The 19,361-nt window shown below is 38.3% G+C and overlaps 1 protein-coding gene across 4 annotated transcripts; it reads left to right on the forward strand.

Annotated features, from left to right (window-relative positions):
• Nucleotides 1-448: 448 nt before the first annotated feature.
• On the forward strand, nt 449-19,130 carry loxl3b (lysyl oxidase-like 3b). Of its 4 annotated transcripts, XM_026340322.1 has the most exons (17): nt 449-705; nt 3,535-3,879; nt 4,341-4,504; nt 5,575-5,792; nt 8,019-8,084; nt 9,911-9,967; nt 10,613-10,820; nt 11,133-11,313; nt 13,185-13,339; nt 14,063-14,233; nt 15,156-15,311; nt 16,265-16,424; nt 16,838-17,081; nt 17,384-17,499; nt 17,782-17,918; nt 18,037-18,148; nt 18,229-19,130. In XM_026340322.1, the coding sequence occupies exons 2-17, from the start codon at nt 3,543-3,545 to the stop codon at nt 18,300-18,302; spliced, it is 2,556 nt and encodes an 851-aa protein (XP_026196107.1). In that variant the 5' UTR covers nt 449-705; nt 3,535-3,542; the 3' UTR covers nt 18,303-19,130. The 4 variants fall into 4 exon arrangements, with proteins under 4 accessions (XP_026196107.1, XP_026196105.1, XP_026196104.1 ...); XM_026340320.1 differs by lacking the exon at nt 14,063-14,233; XM_026340319.1 differs by lacking the exon at nt 15,156-15,311 and having other exon boundaries at nt 450-705.
• Nucleotides 19,131-19,361: the final 231 nt, after the last annotated feature.

Consider the following 19,361-nt stretch of genomic DNA (forward strand, 5'->3'; position numbering starts at 1 on the left):
CTCTCAAATAGCCTGCAGTGACATAAAAGAGCAATTGTTCACATTTTGGAAGCTAAATATATACATAATATAACATAATATAATATAATATAATATAATATAATATGTACATCTTTTTACAGACATGTTGGTAAAATCTGTCAAAGTAACGTGTGTATTTAAGTGTAAAAAACAGTTTGCAACAGCTGGTATTGACCTAAGCAGGTCAAAATCTGAGGAGTCCCCAAATTCTACCGTAACACCGGCTGTCAGTCAGTCTTCATCGGACACGATGTGCGCTTCGTTAGGCACGTAGGCTCCTGTGTAATCGGTGAGATTCACGTTTCCTGGCTCTCTCCATGAGAGCACGCCATGTAACGGCTCCATCCATGAAAGAGTTAGTGTCTTTCCAGGGAATAAATCCAGCCCACTTCAGCCCTGCAGCCGTCTCCTCCTCCTCCTCCTCCTCCTCAGTGAGAGCTGTACAGCTGGCAATTTACAGACAACGACGCCGAAGGAGTAATTGGCTGCTGGTGGACCACTGCCCCGCAAACTGGACCCGTGAACGAGAGGGAACATGAAATAGCACAAGTGTTGAGAGATTTACTTATCGTTTGTCTTATGGGGTTCAGTGTGTGAGCTTTAGGGTCGCCAGAATTTAAAACCAAGCCGCCCCCCCCCCCCTCTTCTCCACTGGAACCATTATAACCTCCTAACTTTGGAAAGGTAAGGATGATCATTTGTCATTAATCTGTTTTGTTTTTTTTTTTTTGCCGTTAGTCAGCATTTAAACCTTTAACTTAGTATAAGTAAGTAAGAAGCTGCATCTTATCTTGTCAAATCATAATTTGTGTTATATTTTATTAATACACATCTTTTATTGTAGGCTACTTTGGTACATATTGTATGTTAACAACTTTCATCAAGGCTGCTTTATACAAAGTCCAGATTTATCTGCAGCAGTATATAGCATAGGGTATACTGGTAAATCACTGTTTCTTTGACCTGCTTTAGGATGTAAAATATAAAAAATGTCAGGAATGTTGTCACAGAAAAGTGAAGCAGTGGCTTGTAAAAGGAGACTGAAGTGTATTCGGAGGAATCCCTGCTGCCATATATCTGGTTTAGTGATCAGACTTTCAATTAGTAGAACCAACTAACTATAACTATAATAATTATTTTACTAGTTCCTATAAAAAGTCACACTTTATGACAAGTAACCTTTGATAAATTGTAATTAATTATTATAATTATTATTATTTTACTGGTTTTCTCATTACTTCTAATTGTTGTATTGCTGGTACACATACATTTCTCTCTTGTGGATCATAAAAGTCTTATCATATCTTAGCAGTTGTTAATGAACCATTGTTGATCCAAATGCTCTGCAGCTGTTTTTGGGAACTAAGTGGTCTAACAGTCTATTGGTGCAGGTTTCCTGATGTTTTAAAGAGCTAAAAGAGAAAGTGTCATGCTGAAAGAGGCTAGAGATAAGGACAACAGAGCAACACAAAAGATGTTATTAATAGCTTTAAAATGTTCCTTGTTAGGAAATTGTGTTGTTCCAGCCTTGTGTTCAGTCTGGAAATGATTACATCCTTGTGTTTTGGTTTGAGAAGTGCATCTGGGCTGTTTTTACAAAACAGTTAGGTGAACCAGAAACCCAGCAAAAAACCCAAATTGCACTTTCTCAGAATCTGTAGGAAACATTGGACCACCATGTGTTTTCATTTTGAGCAGCTTTAGCTATTCTTTATCCCAATCTTCTATATATTTACTCCTATATCTAACATCTGTCTTATCCTATAGTGTTCTTTGTGATCTGTAATGCAGTTTCATCTAGCTCCCTGTGATGTGGCTCACATTCATGTTGACTGGTTTAGGTATAATGTTTCACAAAGTTCCTCTGAGGTCAAAACATGCTCCAACAAGGCAGAAACCTTTTTCTAGTCCAGGGAGCTTTCACCCCCAGTTTATTTCAATCTACACAACCACAAGGTACAAACCTCTGGTAGCAATTACAACCTTAATGAGCAATTTGTGTGTTGTGGTGGGAATGTGTGCAGTAGATACAGTGGCTCCAAATAATGCTTTTCGATGGCTAAATGTCCCAGTAGTTTAGTAGCACAGAGCTGTGTTGATCTGGGGAGCTGCTGCATTGTTGATGTGAGCCTTTCACAAGACCTGATCCATGAGCACATTGGTATGGAGACTCTCTGCTTCCGAGAGGGGTGACAGAGGAAGAGAAACAGTTCCACATGTTTGTGGCAGAGAGATTTCAATTAGGGCAAGACTCAAAGTTTTTTTTAATTTAAAATCACCGAGCTGCAGGTCTGTGTTGTCCACTCCTGATGTGATGCCACAGAAGCAACAAATCACCATTTTGTAAATGGAAAAACTAAAATCATACTATATGTGTAATATGTTCAATTTATTTAATTGAAGGTGATTTCTTTCCTTATGCCAAGATGTTCTTTATTTAAGGTATCCCAGCTTCCCTTTTCCATTGAATGGTTTAATCTGAAATCCAACTGAGAAAGATAAATCAGACGTGTTTGTAAACGGCTTAACCAGATTATCTAAACTGCTTTGGATGCCATGATGGTGGATTCCTTTTTTGATGAATTTGAGTTGAGGCGTAAGATATGTAATATCTAGCCATGATGTTTCTCACTCCGATTGGGATTGTTCTTCATCACTGCTACTAAAATTGCAATATAAAAATATATCTTATGGTCTTAGCACAGGTATGTAGCACCATGGAGGCTCAGTTTGGAAACAGTAAAAATCCCTGCTGACTAAAGCTTAGTGTGAACATGAATGTCCTTCCATAAACTGTGAAATTGGACTCAGACGATGCAGTCAGTCTTATACATGTTTTGGAAAGAGTACCTAAAGTTTGTGGTTTATGTACAAACACATCACACTGCTGTATTTAAGTCTCTGGAGAAACGGCCCCCCACTCGCTAAAAGCTAAAAAGGAGTGCAGCTGTCAAGTTATCAATAGCAGGCCTATGTTAACATCAGTACCTGAGGGTGAACATTTTACAGGGAAAAGGCAGCTTGTTTTAGTGAGAAATATGAATCTATAGGAAAATTGTTCTATCTGTTCAATAAAATGAACATTAGGACACAAGACTGGACAGAAAGCCATACCATACTGTAAAGTACTGCTGTAAAAAAAGAAAAAAGTGTGTGATAAGTCTGATCATATGATAATTGAATCATTTTCCAGCACAATAGGATCAAATAAACACTGACTAGTTGAATCAAACTGCTCTAGCAATGCTAAATTCTTACAGTCAATACCACGTCTATATGCTAAGCATTGTTTCAGCTTGTCTGTGTGAGCCCTCTTGGTTTTAGATACAGCTATTTACAATCAATTTATAAGATATTTAAAGATTGAAATTTACCTGTTCCTTCTCAACTTCTAAATTTATGTCTTGTTCAAGTATATAATGAATATAAATCTACTTACAAACTGACACAGTGTCCTTATTTATTGTCCTTACACTTGTCTTGACATTGTATTTTTCTTTATCATTTCTTCAGCTCATGTAATGGAGCAGTCACGACGCCGGCAACAGTTTTCAGTCACCCTTCTGTTTGGGTTGTGGTTACCTTGCTGTTTAACCCAGACCACAACACCAAACCCAGCCACAGTGACACCTAAACCATCCCCGTCCTCCCAGTCCCAGACAGAACGTCTGAAGGTCAGACTGGCTGGATACCCACGAAAACACAACGAGGGCCGAATAGAGCTTTTCTATAAGGGAGAGTGGGGAACCATCTGCGATGACGACTTCTCAATATCCAATGCCAATGTGCTCTGCCGCCAACTGGGCTTCGTTTCAGCCACAGGATGGACCCACAGTGCTAAATATGGCAAGGGTCAAGGTGAGAGCCTTATCATTATTTTTGTCTGATATCTGATCTTATAATTGAGCAATGTTTTTACTGGGAAGATTTTAGTACTTCAGTGCAGACGAAATTATCTCAGAAACTATTGGATATTGGATATTGGATTCATAGATTATCCTTAACTTTGATGACTTTGGTGAATGCCCAAATTTCCCTTGCTACAACAATTTTGACACTTTTGGTGTCTTAAAAAATGTCTTGACAAATATTTATTTGGGAGAACATTAACATTACCTGTTCAACACAGAGCTTCTATCATGGCCGTAGACCTAAAAAATTAACGAGGATACTTGTTGGATTGAACCTTGTGTAGATTTTTTGGTTCCCAGAGCACCAGTGTAACAAGCAACCAAGTGTGACTTCCAGGGCTGGACTAGTTACTTTCCACAGGCCTGGGAGTTTGCTAAAGCCACACTGACATTTTGCTGCCTGTGCAGGAAAAATATGGCTGGACAACGTGCTGTGTAACGGAGGTGAGAAGAGCATTGAATTCTGCAAGTCTCGCGGGTGGGGCAACAGTGACTGCACTCATGACGAGGATGCTGGAGTGGTGTGCAAAGACGAGAGGATTCCCGGTTTTGTGGACTCAAACATTATTGATGTAAGTTGCCTAAATGTATATGTTACTTTATTTAATCATAATTTTATGTAGACTGTATTAAGACTAAAAAAGATCAGGTGGACGTGGTGAACCCTTAGATTAAAGATTTACAACAGAAGGAATTTTGAACCTTGCTCCAAGAAAAAAAATCTGGGTGAGATGCTGTCTGAGCTGCTGCCAACCAGTCATTATGTGTCATTTGATAGCCATTTGTATTTCCATCTAGACTGAGGTGAACAAGGTTAAGCTGGGGACTCTTTTCCACCGGCCACTGGAAGCAGCCTGAATAAGAGTAATTGGATCGGATGACTACTCTCCCTTTTTTAGCTTGCTGTTGCAAGTCAGGCTCCATCAAATGTGGAGTCCAGACTTCACTCTGTGACCACATCTAGTTCACAGGAAACCACATTAGAAGTGACTCATTCCAAGGCTGGCAATCACAGATAGTCACGTTTACCACTTATGAGGAGTAGACCTAAAACTACTCTCTGCAATGGCTATGACTCAATGTGTTGTCTGAAGTTTTATATGTGTATATATACAGTGGAAACAAAAAGTATGTGGACCTTTTAGGATTCCATGGTTTTCTGCATTAATTTGTCATAAAATGTTATCTGGTCTTCATCTAGGTCATCAAATATAATGTGCCCAAAGTAATAACACAAAAAAAAAAGTCTGATCTCATGTCTTATGTCTTTATTGAGAACAACTGTAAAAAACTCTCAATGCTAGTGGAGAAAGTATGTGAACTCTCAATGTATATCATCATAAAAATCATCCAAACTGTAAACATCATAATTTTGGCCTGCTTTGCTGCATCAGGGCCTGACTAGCTTTCAGCGATTGGGTGGAAGATGAATTACCAAGTTTATAAAAAAAATGGGAGGCGGTGATGTTACCACTACACTAACCAGCTGCCATATATATATATATATATATATATATATATATATATATATATATATTAAATTAAGAACGTACTATTGCATCTCTGGGAATTTTTTTGTTATAACTATCATTGTGTAAGCATTTTCATCAATCAGTAAATCAATAACACATCATTTACACAGGCCCAGGTGGATGAGAGCAAAATAGAGGAGGTGCGACTCCGGCCTGTGGTCGCCATGGCCAAAAAAAAGCTGCCCATCACCGAAGGTGTGGTGGAAGTGAAATATAAAGACGGCTGGGCACAGATCTGCGACCTGGGGTGGACAATCAAGAACACCCGTGTCGTCTGTGGCATGCTGGGATTCCCACATGAGAGAAAAGTCAACAAGAACTTCTACAAGTGAGTGAGGCACTCAACCTGGTGGGGTGGGGTTTCGTGGAATTAAAGCTTAAACTGGTCGCTCTTTCGATATGAATCAAACACAAATGTGATTTTCGGGACTCAAAACTCACATACGTTTTCTATGGAGAACGAGATGCTCAGGATTATCAAATCAAATCAAATCATATGCATAGGCATATGACAAAAGAAAACAGAGCATACGAGAGGCTGTCCTCTACTGTTTGGGAGAGAGCTTGGATGTCACTTTTAAGTTTTGATTGATCACTTCCTGTGTCTGCATTCCTGACATCAAACAACCACAACTGCACATTGGAAAAAAGATAAAAATCTATATGCTCTGATTTAGTGGAAGCAGACTGCAGCTAGCCTTCATACTGTGGATACTTAAAAGTTTAGTTTGACTTAAAGGAAAACCTGCCCATTTGTTTTCCAGCTGAAAGTTAGATGAGTTGATTGATACCACTGTCGCCTCTGTGCTCTAAATATGTAGTTTTCCGCTGATTAACTTGTTTTAGAATACCTCTTCGTTTGCACAATGTAAACTAACAGAGTAACATATTTATTAGTGAGCATTAGAGGTTTTTACATTAAGCTAAATTGGCATGTTGATTGTAGCATATACAATATATAATTAGTGTTAATCTTATATAAGAAGACAAATAACTAATTTCTCCAAATGTCAAACTATGTATTGTTACTGATAGAAATAATTAATGAAAAGTTGGTTTATTTTTTTCTCAGTAGCAACAGTGGTATTTAACCCATCAATGAAGTGGCTGTGACGGTTATTTACTGAGGATCAGATGTTTGCCTCAGCCTGTTTGACATTCCCGAAGTTTTAGCTTGTGAAGTGTGAACACATTAACTAAACCACAAGCAAAGTAAAGAGTGGACATTATTGCTGAGGAATTGCTGTTTACTGTGGATATGACGTAGATAACATGGACTTTCTCTGCCAGAGCTCCAGCTCTACAACAAAGAACCCATGACCCAGGCTGAAGTGTCTGGGTGATCCTCTGATTGTCCTGCTCTGTTTCTTATTTCTTCCTTCCAAGGATGTTTTTGTTTTTCTTGCGGATAGACAGAAAAAACACATTTTGTGGCATCCTTGTTGGGTCACATATTTATGTTCTGAGCTCCTGTTTAGCATTACTGTGCAGTGGAAATGGAAGACCAACTATTAACTGATGCATAAAGGGAAAAGTACAAACCAGTTTGTATATGTTTCACATCTGCAGAGCACAGTGTGGATCTGTTTGGCACAGTATGATAGCTCAGAGAGAAATGTAATATATCTACATTCCAATCTAAATATTTAAGTACATTTAAGTTAAAACAGATACAGCTAAAACAATAACAATTTTCAACTTATTCTGTAAGTTGTTTAATAAAGAAATGGTTTGGAATATTTGCTGGTTTTAGTTTCTGCTAAGTAGAAGATTAATGGTCAAGCTACAAAACTTGAGACACAGTTTGTTTTCTTTGCAAAATAAAACAGTCCGGACTCTATAATGAACAGACCCTGCTGTGGGATGTGAGGACAGTTCGGTCGACTGTCAGACCTCCTCTTCTTTTATCTAGTTTGTTCTTCCAGTATGACAGCACACATTCCTGGCTATGCTCCAGTCGAAGGCGCTTTACTCATCCCTTGTGAATGGTTTATAGCAGTGATTTGGAAATGCATGTTTTTTCTCAAGTGTGTGTGTGAAAGCGGAGGCTCCGAGGAATGGTTATGGAGAAGGGATGTTGGTTGGTCATAGTGAGTGGAGTGAAGCCAGCCTGCATACTGGACAACAACCATCTGTAGCACCAAATTGTTCTTAGTCCTTCTGTCCCTTTTTAGTCTTTTCAGCTGTATGAGTGTACGAAAGGCTGAGGATTGAAAAAGAGCTTTTTTATTGGCTACAATTATTTAAGTACAATTACATGATTTTTTTGGACTAGACCTCTATTGTATTTTGAGCTGATAATAGTAGCTTTGTAATTGTGCTCATAATGTGGTGACATGAAGTCTTTAACCAAATATACTGGAGGCTTGTGGAATGTCAGAAATGCTATTCACCACTGACCCTTTAGTACCTTAAGAAAATGTTTGTGCTCAGTCCAGAGACTGTGTGTGTGTGTGTGTGTGTGTGTGTGTGTGTGTGTATTGGAACCTGTTTAAATGTGTGTGCATGTGGTCTCTCTTCTGTGTGTGATGGAATTTGATTCTCATTGTTGCAGACGTCTGAAAAAGCGAGCAGCTGAGAAGGTCCCCAGGCCAAAGGTTAATGTTTCAGCCGGTGGAAGGTACACACTAGCAGGAAAACCCACCGCCCACATCTGTCTGCACTCTGTTTGCTGTTTTTAGGACAGTGGGTTTCCTGTAGGAGTAGACAGTAACCATTTAGCTCCCTCTTCTCTAATATCATATTATCATGATGTACAGCATGTCTATTTTATACTGCTATAACTCTTGTGGAGTTGACTTGTGCAAAGAATTCGTTTTCTGTATAAATGTGTTTTTGTCTTTCTTTCACATTTCAGCTGACGTGGCACAGATTGTACTGACTGACACCTCATCAAGGGCATTGTTTCAAAATTCTAAAAATTTCTACTCCAAAAAACATTTAAAATTGAAAGAACTACTTACCGAATGCTGTAGGTAGGCAAAATAAACTGAAATTCTCCTTGACAGGTTTTTTACTTTTCCCCCAAAATATACACACTCAATTGGATGTTTACGATCATTTAGACAGTTTCTGAGACCTCTTTTGATGGGACAGATGTCGACAATATGTGTGTGCTGTCAGTGAATGGGGTTAAATTTTTCTACAGATTAGCCCTTTTATTCTGAAGCAACAGCTGCAAATCACATTTCTCATTATGGCATGCTTTTTGGGGGAGGCCAGTAACTTTTCATACTGAGTTCTTGAGCTGCAACAGTCACAGATCTCAATCTCTTGATATAAACCAATCTCTCTTGTACAATCTGAAAGTAATTCACATCATTTGTTTTAGCTGTGTTATGGTGCCAGATGGGTGGAGTCTGCCACGTTGTGGGGAAGTCAGTGTTTTACACACTAAGTTTTTACAGATGTTATGTTAAGCTATCTGTAAAATGTCCTGAGGTTAGAAACTATTACAGTGGGAAAGAAAACAAAACAACAATGATTATTTCTTTCTTTGTTTGGTCTTATATCTAAGATATATCTTTATATTTAGATTTATTTCTGACTCCCTAAGGTTAATTACATTATAAATCAGATGGCTTTAATTACTACACCTACCTCTAATATAAAATTACATTCCATAAAAGCACAAAGCAATGCCATAATTCAGACAGAATCAATGTGGTAACCTAAAGGTTCACATTGGTACAATAGAATAACTACTCTCACATTAATATAGTTTGTACTAACAATCATGTTAATGATCATGTTTTACATGTCATAGACTGAGTGACCAAAGGTATGTGGACATCCAAATCTGTTTGTTCTGGATCAGGTTCAAACCTGTCAAAGGTGTCAAATGGGGTAGAGGTCAGTTAGTCAAGTTCTTACACAGACTGTGAAAAAATTTTTTATGGACCTCCATCTGAGTTTGTGTACACATGTAGTGGTCGTATTAAAAGGGAAGACCTTCCCTTGAATTCTGCTGCTGTACAAAGTGCTGATATAAAAATATTGTGTTATTCAGTTTGGGCCTAAGGTTTCTGTCCTAAATTATGAAAACAGCTCCAAAAAAAACTACACACAGTGTAATAATTTTGTCCACATACTTTTGGCCATAAATATGAGCTCATACTGATGATAAGTGTCAAAATAACGAATGCATGTAAGTATTTATATGACGTAATTCTGTGTCACATTTGTTTTTGTCACCTGCATTTAAGAAGGATGTGTCACTTTCAACAATCACGTGTATCTTGTGTGACTTTTGAACATAACATACTTTGTACAAGTATGCTGGAAATAATAGGTTTCGTGTTGACAATTGTATTTAACAGCGGTGTTGAACGTGACACATCCCTTTGAACGTGGTAACCACAGTTTATAACATAATTGTGCATTGTGTAACTTTTGTCACCTCATTTCCATCCTAACTGTGCAGTCTAACCCATGTTTACCTTGCAGGCAGCCATCCAAAGCTAAACCTAACTCTAAGTCTAAACAGAGCAGCCCTGGCAGAAGGTAATCTGAGGATAAACAATGTACAACAGCTTGGTGGTTTTACATGTCTTTATAGATTAAGGCAACGTGATACACTGTTGAATTAGAAAAATTCTGAGGTACTGGAAACACTTTTACACAAGAGTGCTGTCGATCTTCTCATTTAACTCTCAGCAAGACAGGGAATACATCTATTTTCCTAAACAATTCCTTTGATAAATGGTTTGTCATTTAGGTTTATATTATTAATGTAATATTTGACTTTACTTCAGATTTACTTTTAGTCTCCAGGATGTAACTGAGCAACTTTTTATTGAATATTTATGACGTTACTATAATAAAATAGTAAATAATCAATCTGTGACATTATCTGTGATGCTGTAGTTTGTGTGGCCTGAAATAATGGATGACATTATTGGTACAGTGCTGTAGGGGGTGAATGTGTGTTTTGTATTGATCTAGAACAAATCCTCAGTTTTTCTTTTTTGTTTTTTTTTTGTTTTTTCTTTTGTGTTGTGTACTCTTGTCTTGACTGATACGTTCGGTCTTTGCATACACAAAGTACACTGTCAGATCTGTATGTTGTAGATACAACTAAATTACCGGTAGCTAAGTTATTACTCTTTAATTCAGTATTCCACTTGTCTTTGTCTCTGCCTCCTTCAGGTTGTATTTGGAGCGTCAAAAGAACTACTTCCATGTCCACTCTGTAGCATGTACGGGTATGGAGGTCCACCTGGCAGCCTGCCCCCTGGAGTTCAGCAAACCAAACGCCACGTCGTCCTGTGAGGGCGGAATGGCGGCTGTTGTCAGTTGCATGCCGGGTCCACAGTTCATGCAAAACAGTGGCTTGAAAAAGAAGCTGAAGAATTCGGTAAAACATTATCAAACCTAAAGTGGTGTTTTTCTGTGGGTCCTTAAAAAGTCTTAAAACTCCTAAAATCTCCTGAGAAGTGGGTGTTGCTAATTAAACGTGAGCAGTTCCAATCATTTGTCACTAACATTAATTCTACTCTACATAGATTAGAATTACATATATTGGTTTATTACATTTGTAATTTTGTGGAATGGAGTTAGTCTCATGAAAAGACACCAAATTTTAGATTTTCTCTATAGATCCACCGTTACACAAAAATATTATAATAGTATATAAAATATATATTTTTTGTGCCTGTTTGTCATGTAGAGCAACGTGAGACTGAAGGGAGGTGCGAGGCTTGGTGAGGGTCGAGTGGAGGTACTGAAAGACAATGAGTGGGGAACAATGTGCGATGACCGCTGGAACCTGCTGTCAGCCAGTGTTGTCTGCAGGGAGCTTGGCTATGGCAGTGCTAAAGAGGCTCTCACTGGAGCCCGAATGGGACAAGGTTAGCAAAAACCCCCTGTGTCTGAAAGAAAATCATGTTGTACACTGAAAAATAAAATGTATTAGAAAGTGCCAGCCTAAAGTTGAAAAATGTTCATAGTTATTTTATATTTTTAACAAAAATAATAATAAATGACAAAAAATATATAATTAAAGGTCGTTATACAGTATGATAGAAACCACTCTGTATAAAATAAGGACAAACTTTAGATACTGAAAAGGGTTTAGTAGTTACTCAGGCTTTTTCTTAAATTTCTCATCTAATAAGGCTTTTAATGTCTGTCGTTCTAAACAGCGAGTTCACTCTAATTCTGACTCTAATTCAGTTTTCCTTACCAGTCAGCCAACTTCAGATAGGTGGTCAGTGATAAAGGAAAATGGAAGTAGTCAACAAAGTGTGAGTTATGAAATAGTCTCATTATGTTGAACTTCAGTGGCACCACTTTATCCTGTACGGGTTCTTAAACAAGTCCACATTCCTACATGGATTACACATTTGGTAATTATTTTAATGAGTGAAGGAAAGCTCATAAAATAGTTTACTATTAGTTCTCCAGCCTCAGTTATTCCACCAAGGCCATGGACCATTTCATGTGAATATGAAGCAGGCTGTTTATAAGTCCACCTTTGTCTGAGCCACCTGGCTTCCGCGTGAGTGACGGCAATTTAGTTATAAGACAGAAATGACTTTTTCTGGTCATTTTACATGGATGATTAGAACTGTATGATTGGATCTTGTCCTATCTATTTCCTCCTATTAAAGTGTTGAAGTAGTTTTCTTAATATTATCATTAAATTGATCTTTGTGAATCTGCTTTGTATTAGTGATAATCCTCAAGGACTTTTGGTGTATGCAATACAAACAGCCCTGAGATTCAATGAAAGGAGAAACAAGCAGTCTTTTGAAGGGCACTCTGGGTGGGAATGTCTGCTCTCGTGTGTGTACATTACAACTTCTTCCATACAGGAAGTCCGAAGAGATTCATCACAAGATCTCTTTGACGGAGCAGTATATGTTCTCTGTGCTCAGATGGATGTCAGACCACCACCTGGCTGGATTAGTCCGAGAAACATTCCTCAACGTCACTGAAGTTGGAAACGAGCCCCGCTAAAGGAATTCCTTTCACAGAAATTGCATAATACGATCACCTTATGGCACTGTGCCTCGGCCCGATGGAGCAAATGTTTAGAGAGTCAATGTAACACAGGGTGTGACTGACAGAGAACATGCATTCCAAGGAAACAGGCTAAAAAGTGAGCTGGGTATTAATTCAATAGATGCTTTGCGGGATTGAACTTCTTAACTACCAGTTCTGTATATGGAGGTTTTATTTGTTAAACAGGAAACGTACCGTACAGTGTGTGAGAGGAATTTAAATGTTTTTCTGTGTCCTGAAATATTAACTGTGATAACTTACCATGACAAAATAACAAGGCCATTATTCTTTTCTTTGGTTTGGGTCCATGGCAGGGAGCATGTCAGCAGTAGATGTTTGAGATTTTTGTACATTAGTTTTTCTCTCAGGTCTCTCTAGATTTTCTTAAAAAAATGTCTTGACCGGGTTTCTCAATCTGATGCAGTTGCAATTATAAAATGGGTTAAGGCTCATTAAAAGCTGGAGTGGTTGCAACACTAAATTAGCATAGTGTCTTTAGCATACCCTTGAGAAGATATAAAAATGTTTTAATGAACAGCAATCTGAATTAATTATTGTTGTCAGTTGAAATGTAATTATTTTGCCATGAAGTAATAAAATATTTCTGACTTTTAGGAAGAAAAGAATTATCACCTGGAGTTACATGATGACTCTTGTTGATGTTCTGAGTTTCGCCATCTTTAACGTCAAAGCTGCTGTCTGTGTGTCTGTTTAGGAATGGGTCCTATCTACATGAACGAGGTGAAGTGCCTCGGTCATGAGAAGTCCATCTGGAACTGCCCCTTCAAAAATATCACATCAGAGGACTGTCAACACACGGAGGACGCTGCTGTCCGCTGTAACGTGCCCTACATGGGACTCGAGAACTCGGTCAGACCCGAACCTTCTTACTAAATGTTTATTTTAAAACTTCTGTGATCTTAGCTTGAGGAAAAGTTACACAGTTTAATGAATTGTTCATATATTGCATTATAAGTTAGCAGCATCAGCTGTGCTTCTGCTTTCATAAATGTAGCATAAGAAAACCTAACCTATGAAAAGAATTGGCCTAGTTCTTTTCTGTATAATTGTTTATTTAGTTTGCTCTAACAACCAAAATAATCTGAGCTAATATAGCATAAATCTCACATTTTCAGTGTCATCACTGCAGTCATGGAAAGTTGGAATTTTCATGACTGCAGTGCATGCAGTTTGAATTCGTTCATTTGCTTGAAACCAGCTAACACCAAATTTGACTTCTTCTTTTTTTGGCAACAGTGATTTCTCTTTAACAACAAGTATTTCTGGTTGTAGAGTTTGCATTACACCAGATTATACTCTTCCATATCTCCTGTAGATACACAGGCCAGGATCAGTGGCATAAAAACTCCAGCAAATTTGCAATTTTGTCAAATTAATCAAATTTCAAATGTTACATGATCATTATTTAAATTGTATCAGCAGTAGTTTTAGATTTTAATCATTTTTAATATGTGAACCATGTAAACATGATTTTTATTAGTGACTCACACAGAAAATGGAGTTGTTATCTACCCTGGTCCACGTTTATCTACGCTTTGCTTTGTGGTTCCCCAACACCTTGGCCATGCACAGATCCGAATCACAGGTGGACGAACCCGCTATGAGGGCCGTGTGGAGGTGTTGAGCACAGACTCTAACGGGACGCAGAGCTGGGGTCTGATCTGTGGGGAGAACTGGAGCACCACAGAGGCCATGGTGGCCTGCAGGCAGCTGGGCTTGGGCTACGCTAACCAGGGCCTGCAAGTAGGTTATTAACAGCACAGAAAGCAACTTTCTGCAACAGAGCAGAGCTGCTGGGACTATATGATATATGCAAATATAATATACTGTCATAACCACTCAGTGGTCAACTTTTATTTTTATTGTGATTATACTGTGGATCCACAGGTAACTTAAAACAGATGTTATAGTGTCATCTAAGAGTCATCAATGTCAGACCAGGCACCAATATTTTCCAATCCTATGAAATTGCTTAAATAATCAACATGGATGTCTGTTTCTGAGCTGTGAGATCCAGATTCTCTGGCAGCAGCAACATCATCGTGTGTCTGGCTCACAGCTGAGCTTTACTTGCAAATATGGAAGTTTTATTTTTTATAAAGTGGCCACTGATCGTCCAGTTATTTTTTTAAGTTCTTTGCAGACATGTTCAAATGTATTCCACTTTTCAGTCATATATGAAGGTTTTACTAATTTTACTGCTACTTGTTGCCAATATTGGTAAAACACAGTAAAATATACAGTATTCCTGAACATAGCTATAGTGCTACATTTTAGGAATATACTTGAACATGCTAGCCTGGATTAAAATATGACAATATATTATAGTATTTGTATGGAGTAGATATGTCTCATGCATGAAAGAACCAGATACTGTTTTGGTCTGTTCCATGTGGGCAGACAAAATGTCTAATCAGAGCTTCAGTTCAGAAACTGTTCAGTTTCTAATGAAACTCAAAGCCACTCACCACCAGAGCCAAGTGGTGACCTCATCTGGAAACCACATTGATATTTTCCACGCCCAGTCTAACCAAACTGCTGCTGCTCTAACGTGTTTCCACTGCCAGACGGCTGTATATGAACACCAGTAGGTTTAGTCCAGACAGTTCAGAGACAGAATAGGAAGTGTGTCCCCTCACTGACTCCCAGCAGGGTATTTCTGCAGATCCGGATAGTGGGCGGCCGGAGCAATTATGAGGGCCGGGTGGAGGTTCAGGTTGGGTCCAAATGGGGCACAGTGTGCAGCACAGGTTGGACCACAAAGGAAGCCATGGTGGTTTGCAGGCAGCTAGGGCTTGGCTACTCCATGCATGCTGTCACTGTAAGTAGGATCAAAAACACTAATGAGATTTATTCCAAAACAAGATATTTAGCGCATGTATTGTTTCGTAAGACGCAGTATCTAGTTGTCAGAAGGGCCTAAAAAAATTGCCAATCTAAAAGATACAGTAAATTTCTATAAAGCACCAACATTTTATTTAATCACAGTGCAGATGTTTTCACACTCAGCTGTGAACTGTGGTGACTTTTAAAGCAGTAAACTAGGAGGACATTTATTGATGTACTGATGGGCAGTAAAACAAATGAGGGAGTGTATTTTAAAACATGAGCATTAAATGTCACACTTAGCTGACAATCCCTAAGAATAAAAGAAAAGCCATTAAAGTGGCACAAATTTTCTGGACGTGCAGAATACTTTATTGCATTTACTGCATTTACAAGGCGGCTACAGAGCAAAACATGTAGTACATGTAGTAAATCATTAACTGATCAGAAAACTACCAGAGAAATATGTGAACTTGGGGGAAAATTTGAATTACAATTTTTTGGGACCAAATTAGGATGTTTGAAGCTATGATAGTGATTTCTTTCCTTTTCTATGTCCTTAAAAACTTAAAATGGTAGACTTCACTTAGTGACACAAAATTTTCCATATAGAACATTTTGGTAACATGTTTGACTGCAAAGATTGAAATTTACAATCAAGAGCAACTTGATACGGGATTCTTGTATACAAACATTAATTGGCTTGGGGATTAGATAATATACTTGACAGGCCTTTCAGTAAGTTGTGTGATTATTGAATCGCTTGACTAGTGTGCTCCAATGGCTGTAAAGTCAGAATTACAACGTGTCCTCAGGGAGCAGCCAAAAATGAGTCACGACCAGCTGTTTTTCTGCAGAGCAACAAAAGACCTTTAAATGATTATTCTCTGATCGGTGCACAATTTGTTTTTCTGTTTGCCTATTTGCTAATGTGTAACCCAATCTAAGGAAACCTGGTACTGGGACAGCAGTAACGTGACAGAGATGGTGATGAGCGGTGTGAAGTGCACAGGAAACGAGATGGCTCTAAGTCACTGCCAGCATCACAAAACTGTCAGCTGCCAGAGAGCAGCGGCAAAGTTTGCAGCAGGAGTCATTTGCTCTGAGAGTAAGTTCACAGAAACAGATGGTCACATATATCATAAAAAAGAACGGCCATGTGTTAATATCAATCTATAAATTTCATGAACTTTTTCATGTGATGTTGACTATAAATAAACTTTTGATCAACTTTTAAGTTCATATTTTAGACAATGACAACAATAGAAATATCCACATATATGACAATACAGATTTCATGTATTTCTTAATAAACTGTTGATCCATTTATTTGTACATTTTTATTCTGACATTACCTTCTCTGTGCATTGACATTTTTCAGCAGTTTTGTGGTTTCTGATTAGTCTTTGTTTGCATTTTTGTCAATATATTTCTCCTTCCTTACACTTGAAAGTGTAGTGATTCTGTTGTACTGTCGACTTAATGTGTCTTAGTTCATTTATACCTACTGCCTCTGTCCAGCGGCCTCTGACCTCGTCCTGAACGCCCCTCTGGTCCAGCAGACAGTTTACATTGAGGATCGTCCCCTGCACATGCTCTACTGTGCTGCTGAAGAGGATTGCCTCTCAAAATCTGCAGCCAAGGCCAACTGGCCATATGGACACAGACGCCTGCTCCGCTTCTCCTCTCAGATTCACAACATTGGGCGAGCTGACTTTAAGCCGAAGGCTGGTCGGCACTCGTGGGTCTGGCACGCCTGCCATGGGTAATGTCGTCTAACTTTGTCTCTGGAAGATAAGCCTGTTTAAATGAAGTTAGCAGAATGGATTTTCATCCTGGTTATGAGTTATAGAGAAGCAATAACTTTTAAGGAAAGTGTGTCCTCTTCCATCTTTCAGTCGTTAATTTCATCTGCTTCTCAAATAACAGTGGAGGAGAAGAGGAGAAAACATTTTGCCCTCTATGGCACATATACATTTTCATTCATCATATAGTTCAGAAAAAAACTCAACTGCAGTCGTTTCACAAAGTCTATAAATAGTTTGTTCTAAATTCTGTGTCATACAGCCACTACCACAGCATGGATGTTTTCACCCACTATGATCTGCTTAATGCAAATGGTACAAAGGTGGCGGAGGGACACAAAGCCAGCTTCTGCCTGGAGGACACAGACTGTCAAGAGGGTGAGATTCAAAACGCAAACTCTGGCTTTATTTGTTTGAAGAACATACAGGTTATATGGGTCTATAATAATCTGGTACAGTGATGAGACTAAAGTAGTAAATATCAGTTACAATTCAGATAGTGGTTAAAATGACTGTGAAAATAAATAAATGTCTCAGACAACAGGTGAAATAAAATTTCATTGCTTAAAAAAACTTTGTTTTCATATCAGAGATCATAATAAAATGTGATTCCATGAGTTCACTAATTTACTGAACTATTTTTTCATTTGTGACACTCAGGTGTTTCTAAGAGGTACGAGTGTGCCAACTTTGGTGATCAGGGCATCACCGTGGGCTGCTGGGATTTGTATCGCCATGACATCGACTGTCAGTGGCTCGACATCACAGACGTCAAACCTGGAAACTACATTATGCAAGTGAGTGTTTGTAGAACATAAAGCAAGTGCTGTGAAGTACCTGAAGTGTTACTATTCAAGAATAACATTAACCATTTTCCATTTTAAACAATGTTGATTTTATATTTCTGATCTCTAGGTGGTGATCAACCCAAATCACGAAGTAGCTGAGAGTGACTTCACCAACAACGCCATGAAATGCAACTGCAAATATGATGGACATAGAATCTGGCTACACAATTGCCATATTGGTAAGCAGTCAAAAACACCAAAACCCCGTTATATTTTATAATTTACTGGCAGTTTTAATAATTGCTTTTAATCTCTACAGGTGATGCGTTCAGTGAGGAGGCAGAGAGGAGGTTTGAGAAATACCCCGGGCAGCTGAATAACCAGGTTTATTAATTATCACAACATTTAAGCTGTGTGCCTCTTTGTCTTCAGGTACAAAAACTGATTCCCTAAATAACTCAGATGATTTGAGGCCAACAGTATGTTTCTGGTGAATGTGTCGTATGAGTTTTTATACTTGAATATTCAAGTGCTATTTTTTTCTTTTCTCAGTCTCATGTGAGCTTATGCTATATTTTAAATAGATTTTATAAAGTCAGTATAGTCTGTGTATGACAAATGTACAGCCTTCTGTTGAATGTTATGAGTTATATATGAGTTGCGTTTTGTCTTGTTTATACTTTTAATAACCAGATTTATTTTAAAAGCAGGGAGCAAGCAGGTTCAGAACTACCTGAAGAGCTACTATTTGGTAAAACTAAAAAGAACAAATCAGAGGCTTGAACAGGAACTGATGCAGCTTAACAAAAGTTTTGCAGCTTCATACTGGGTGAATGTGCACGGTCACAAACGTGCAAATGTCACAGAGCAAAACACTGAACCCTTTACCTGGAGAAATCACTCTGGATCAGAGTGTTAGCTGCTCTTCATCTTGTTCACAGAAACGGTTTTCGAAGGACAGATCCCAAGAATCCTGCCTCCACAGTTACAACAGTCTGTGAATATATTTATTACCAAAATCAAGGTGCTCATGAACACTTGTTCAGTAGGATTATTGTCAGCTTGCTTTGGAACCAGTTTGAAGCCATGTGTAGTCGGTCTTTGTTTCAAAGCATTTGAGAATCAGGACTAAAAACCACAAAGTCCTGAAAGCTTGCTGTATGTTCGTGGATGTAATCACACTCACTGCACCAAATAAAATGGAGAGGAATAATAAATGCATTTAATGGACTTATTTGATTAGAAATTCTTCATTGTATTAGGTCAGATTCTTGAAGGTCTTAGGCTCTAAAACAAGTTTCCCATTAGCAGCTGTTATTTTCTCAGCCAGTAGAAACTTATATATGAAACCATTACTTACTCAGTTTATATGATGGGCTGTCAGCTGGGTAAACAGAGCGAAACTCTACTGTACTATTGTACAGTGACTGTCTATGCATTGTGTCACATGAA

The sequence above is a fragment of the Anabas testudineus genome, chromosome 22 (assembly GCF_900324465.2).
Source record: "Anabas testudineus chromosome 22, fAnaTes1.2, whole genome shotgun sequence".
Classification (NCBI taxonomy): domain Eukaryota; kingdom Metazoa; phylum Chordata; class Actinopteri; order Anabantiformes; family Anabantidae; genus Anabas; species Anabas testudineus.

Excerpts from the sequence above, each read along its gene's own strand:
- loxl3b (XM_026340322.1), top strand. The coding sequence starts at position 3,543 with ATGGAGCAGTCACGACGCCGGCAACAGTTTTCAGTCACCCTTCTGTTT. Across the intron at positions 8,085-9,910 it reads AATGTTTCAGCCGGTGGAAG|GCAGCCATCCAAAGCTAAAC; the intron begins GTACACACTAGC and ends TTTACCTTGCAG. Across the intron at positions 14,234-15,155 it reads ACGCTAACCAGGGCCTGCAA|ATCCGGATAGTGGGCGGCCG; the intron begins GTAGGTTATTAA and ends GTATTTCTGCAG.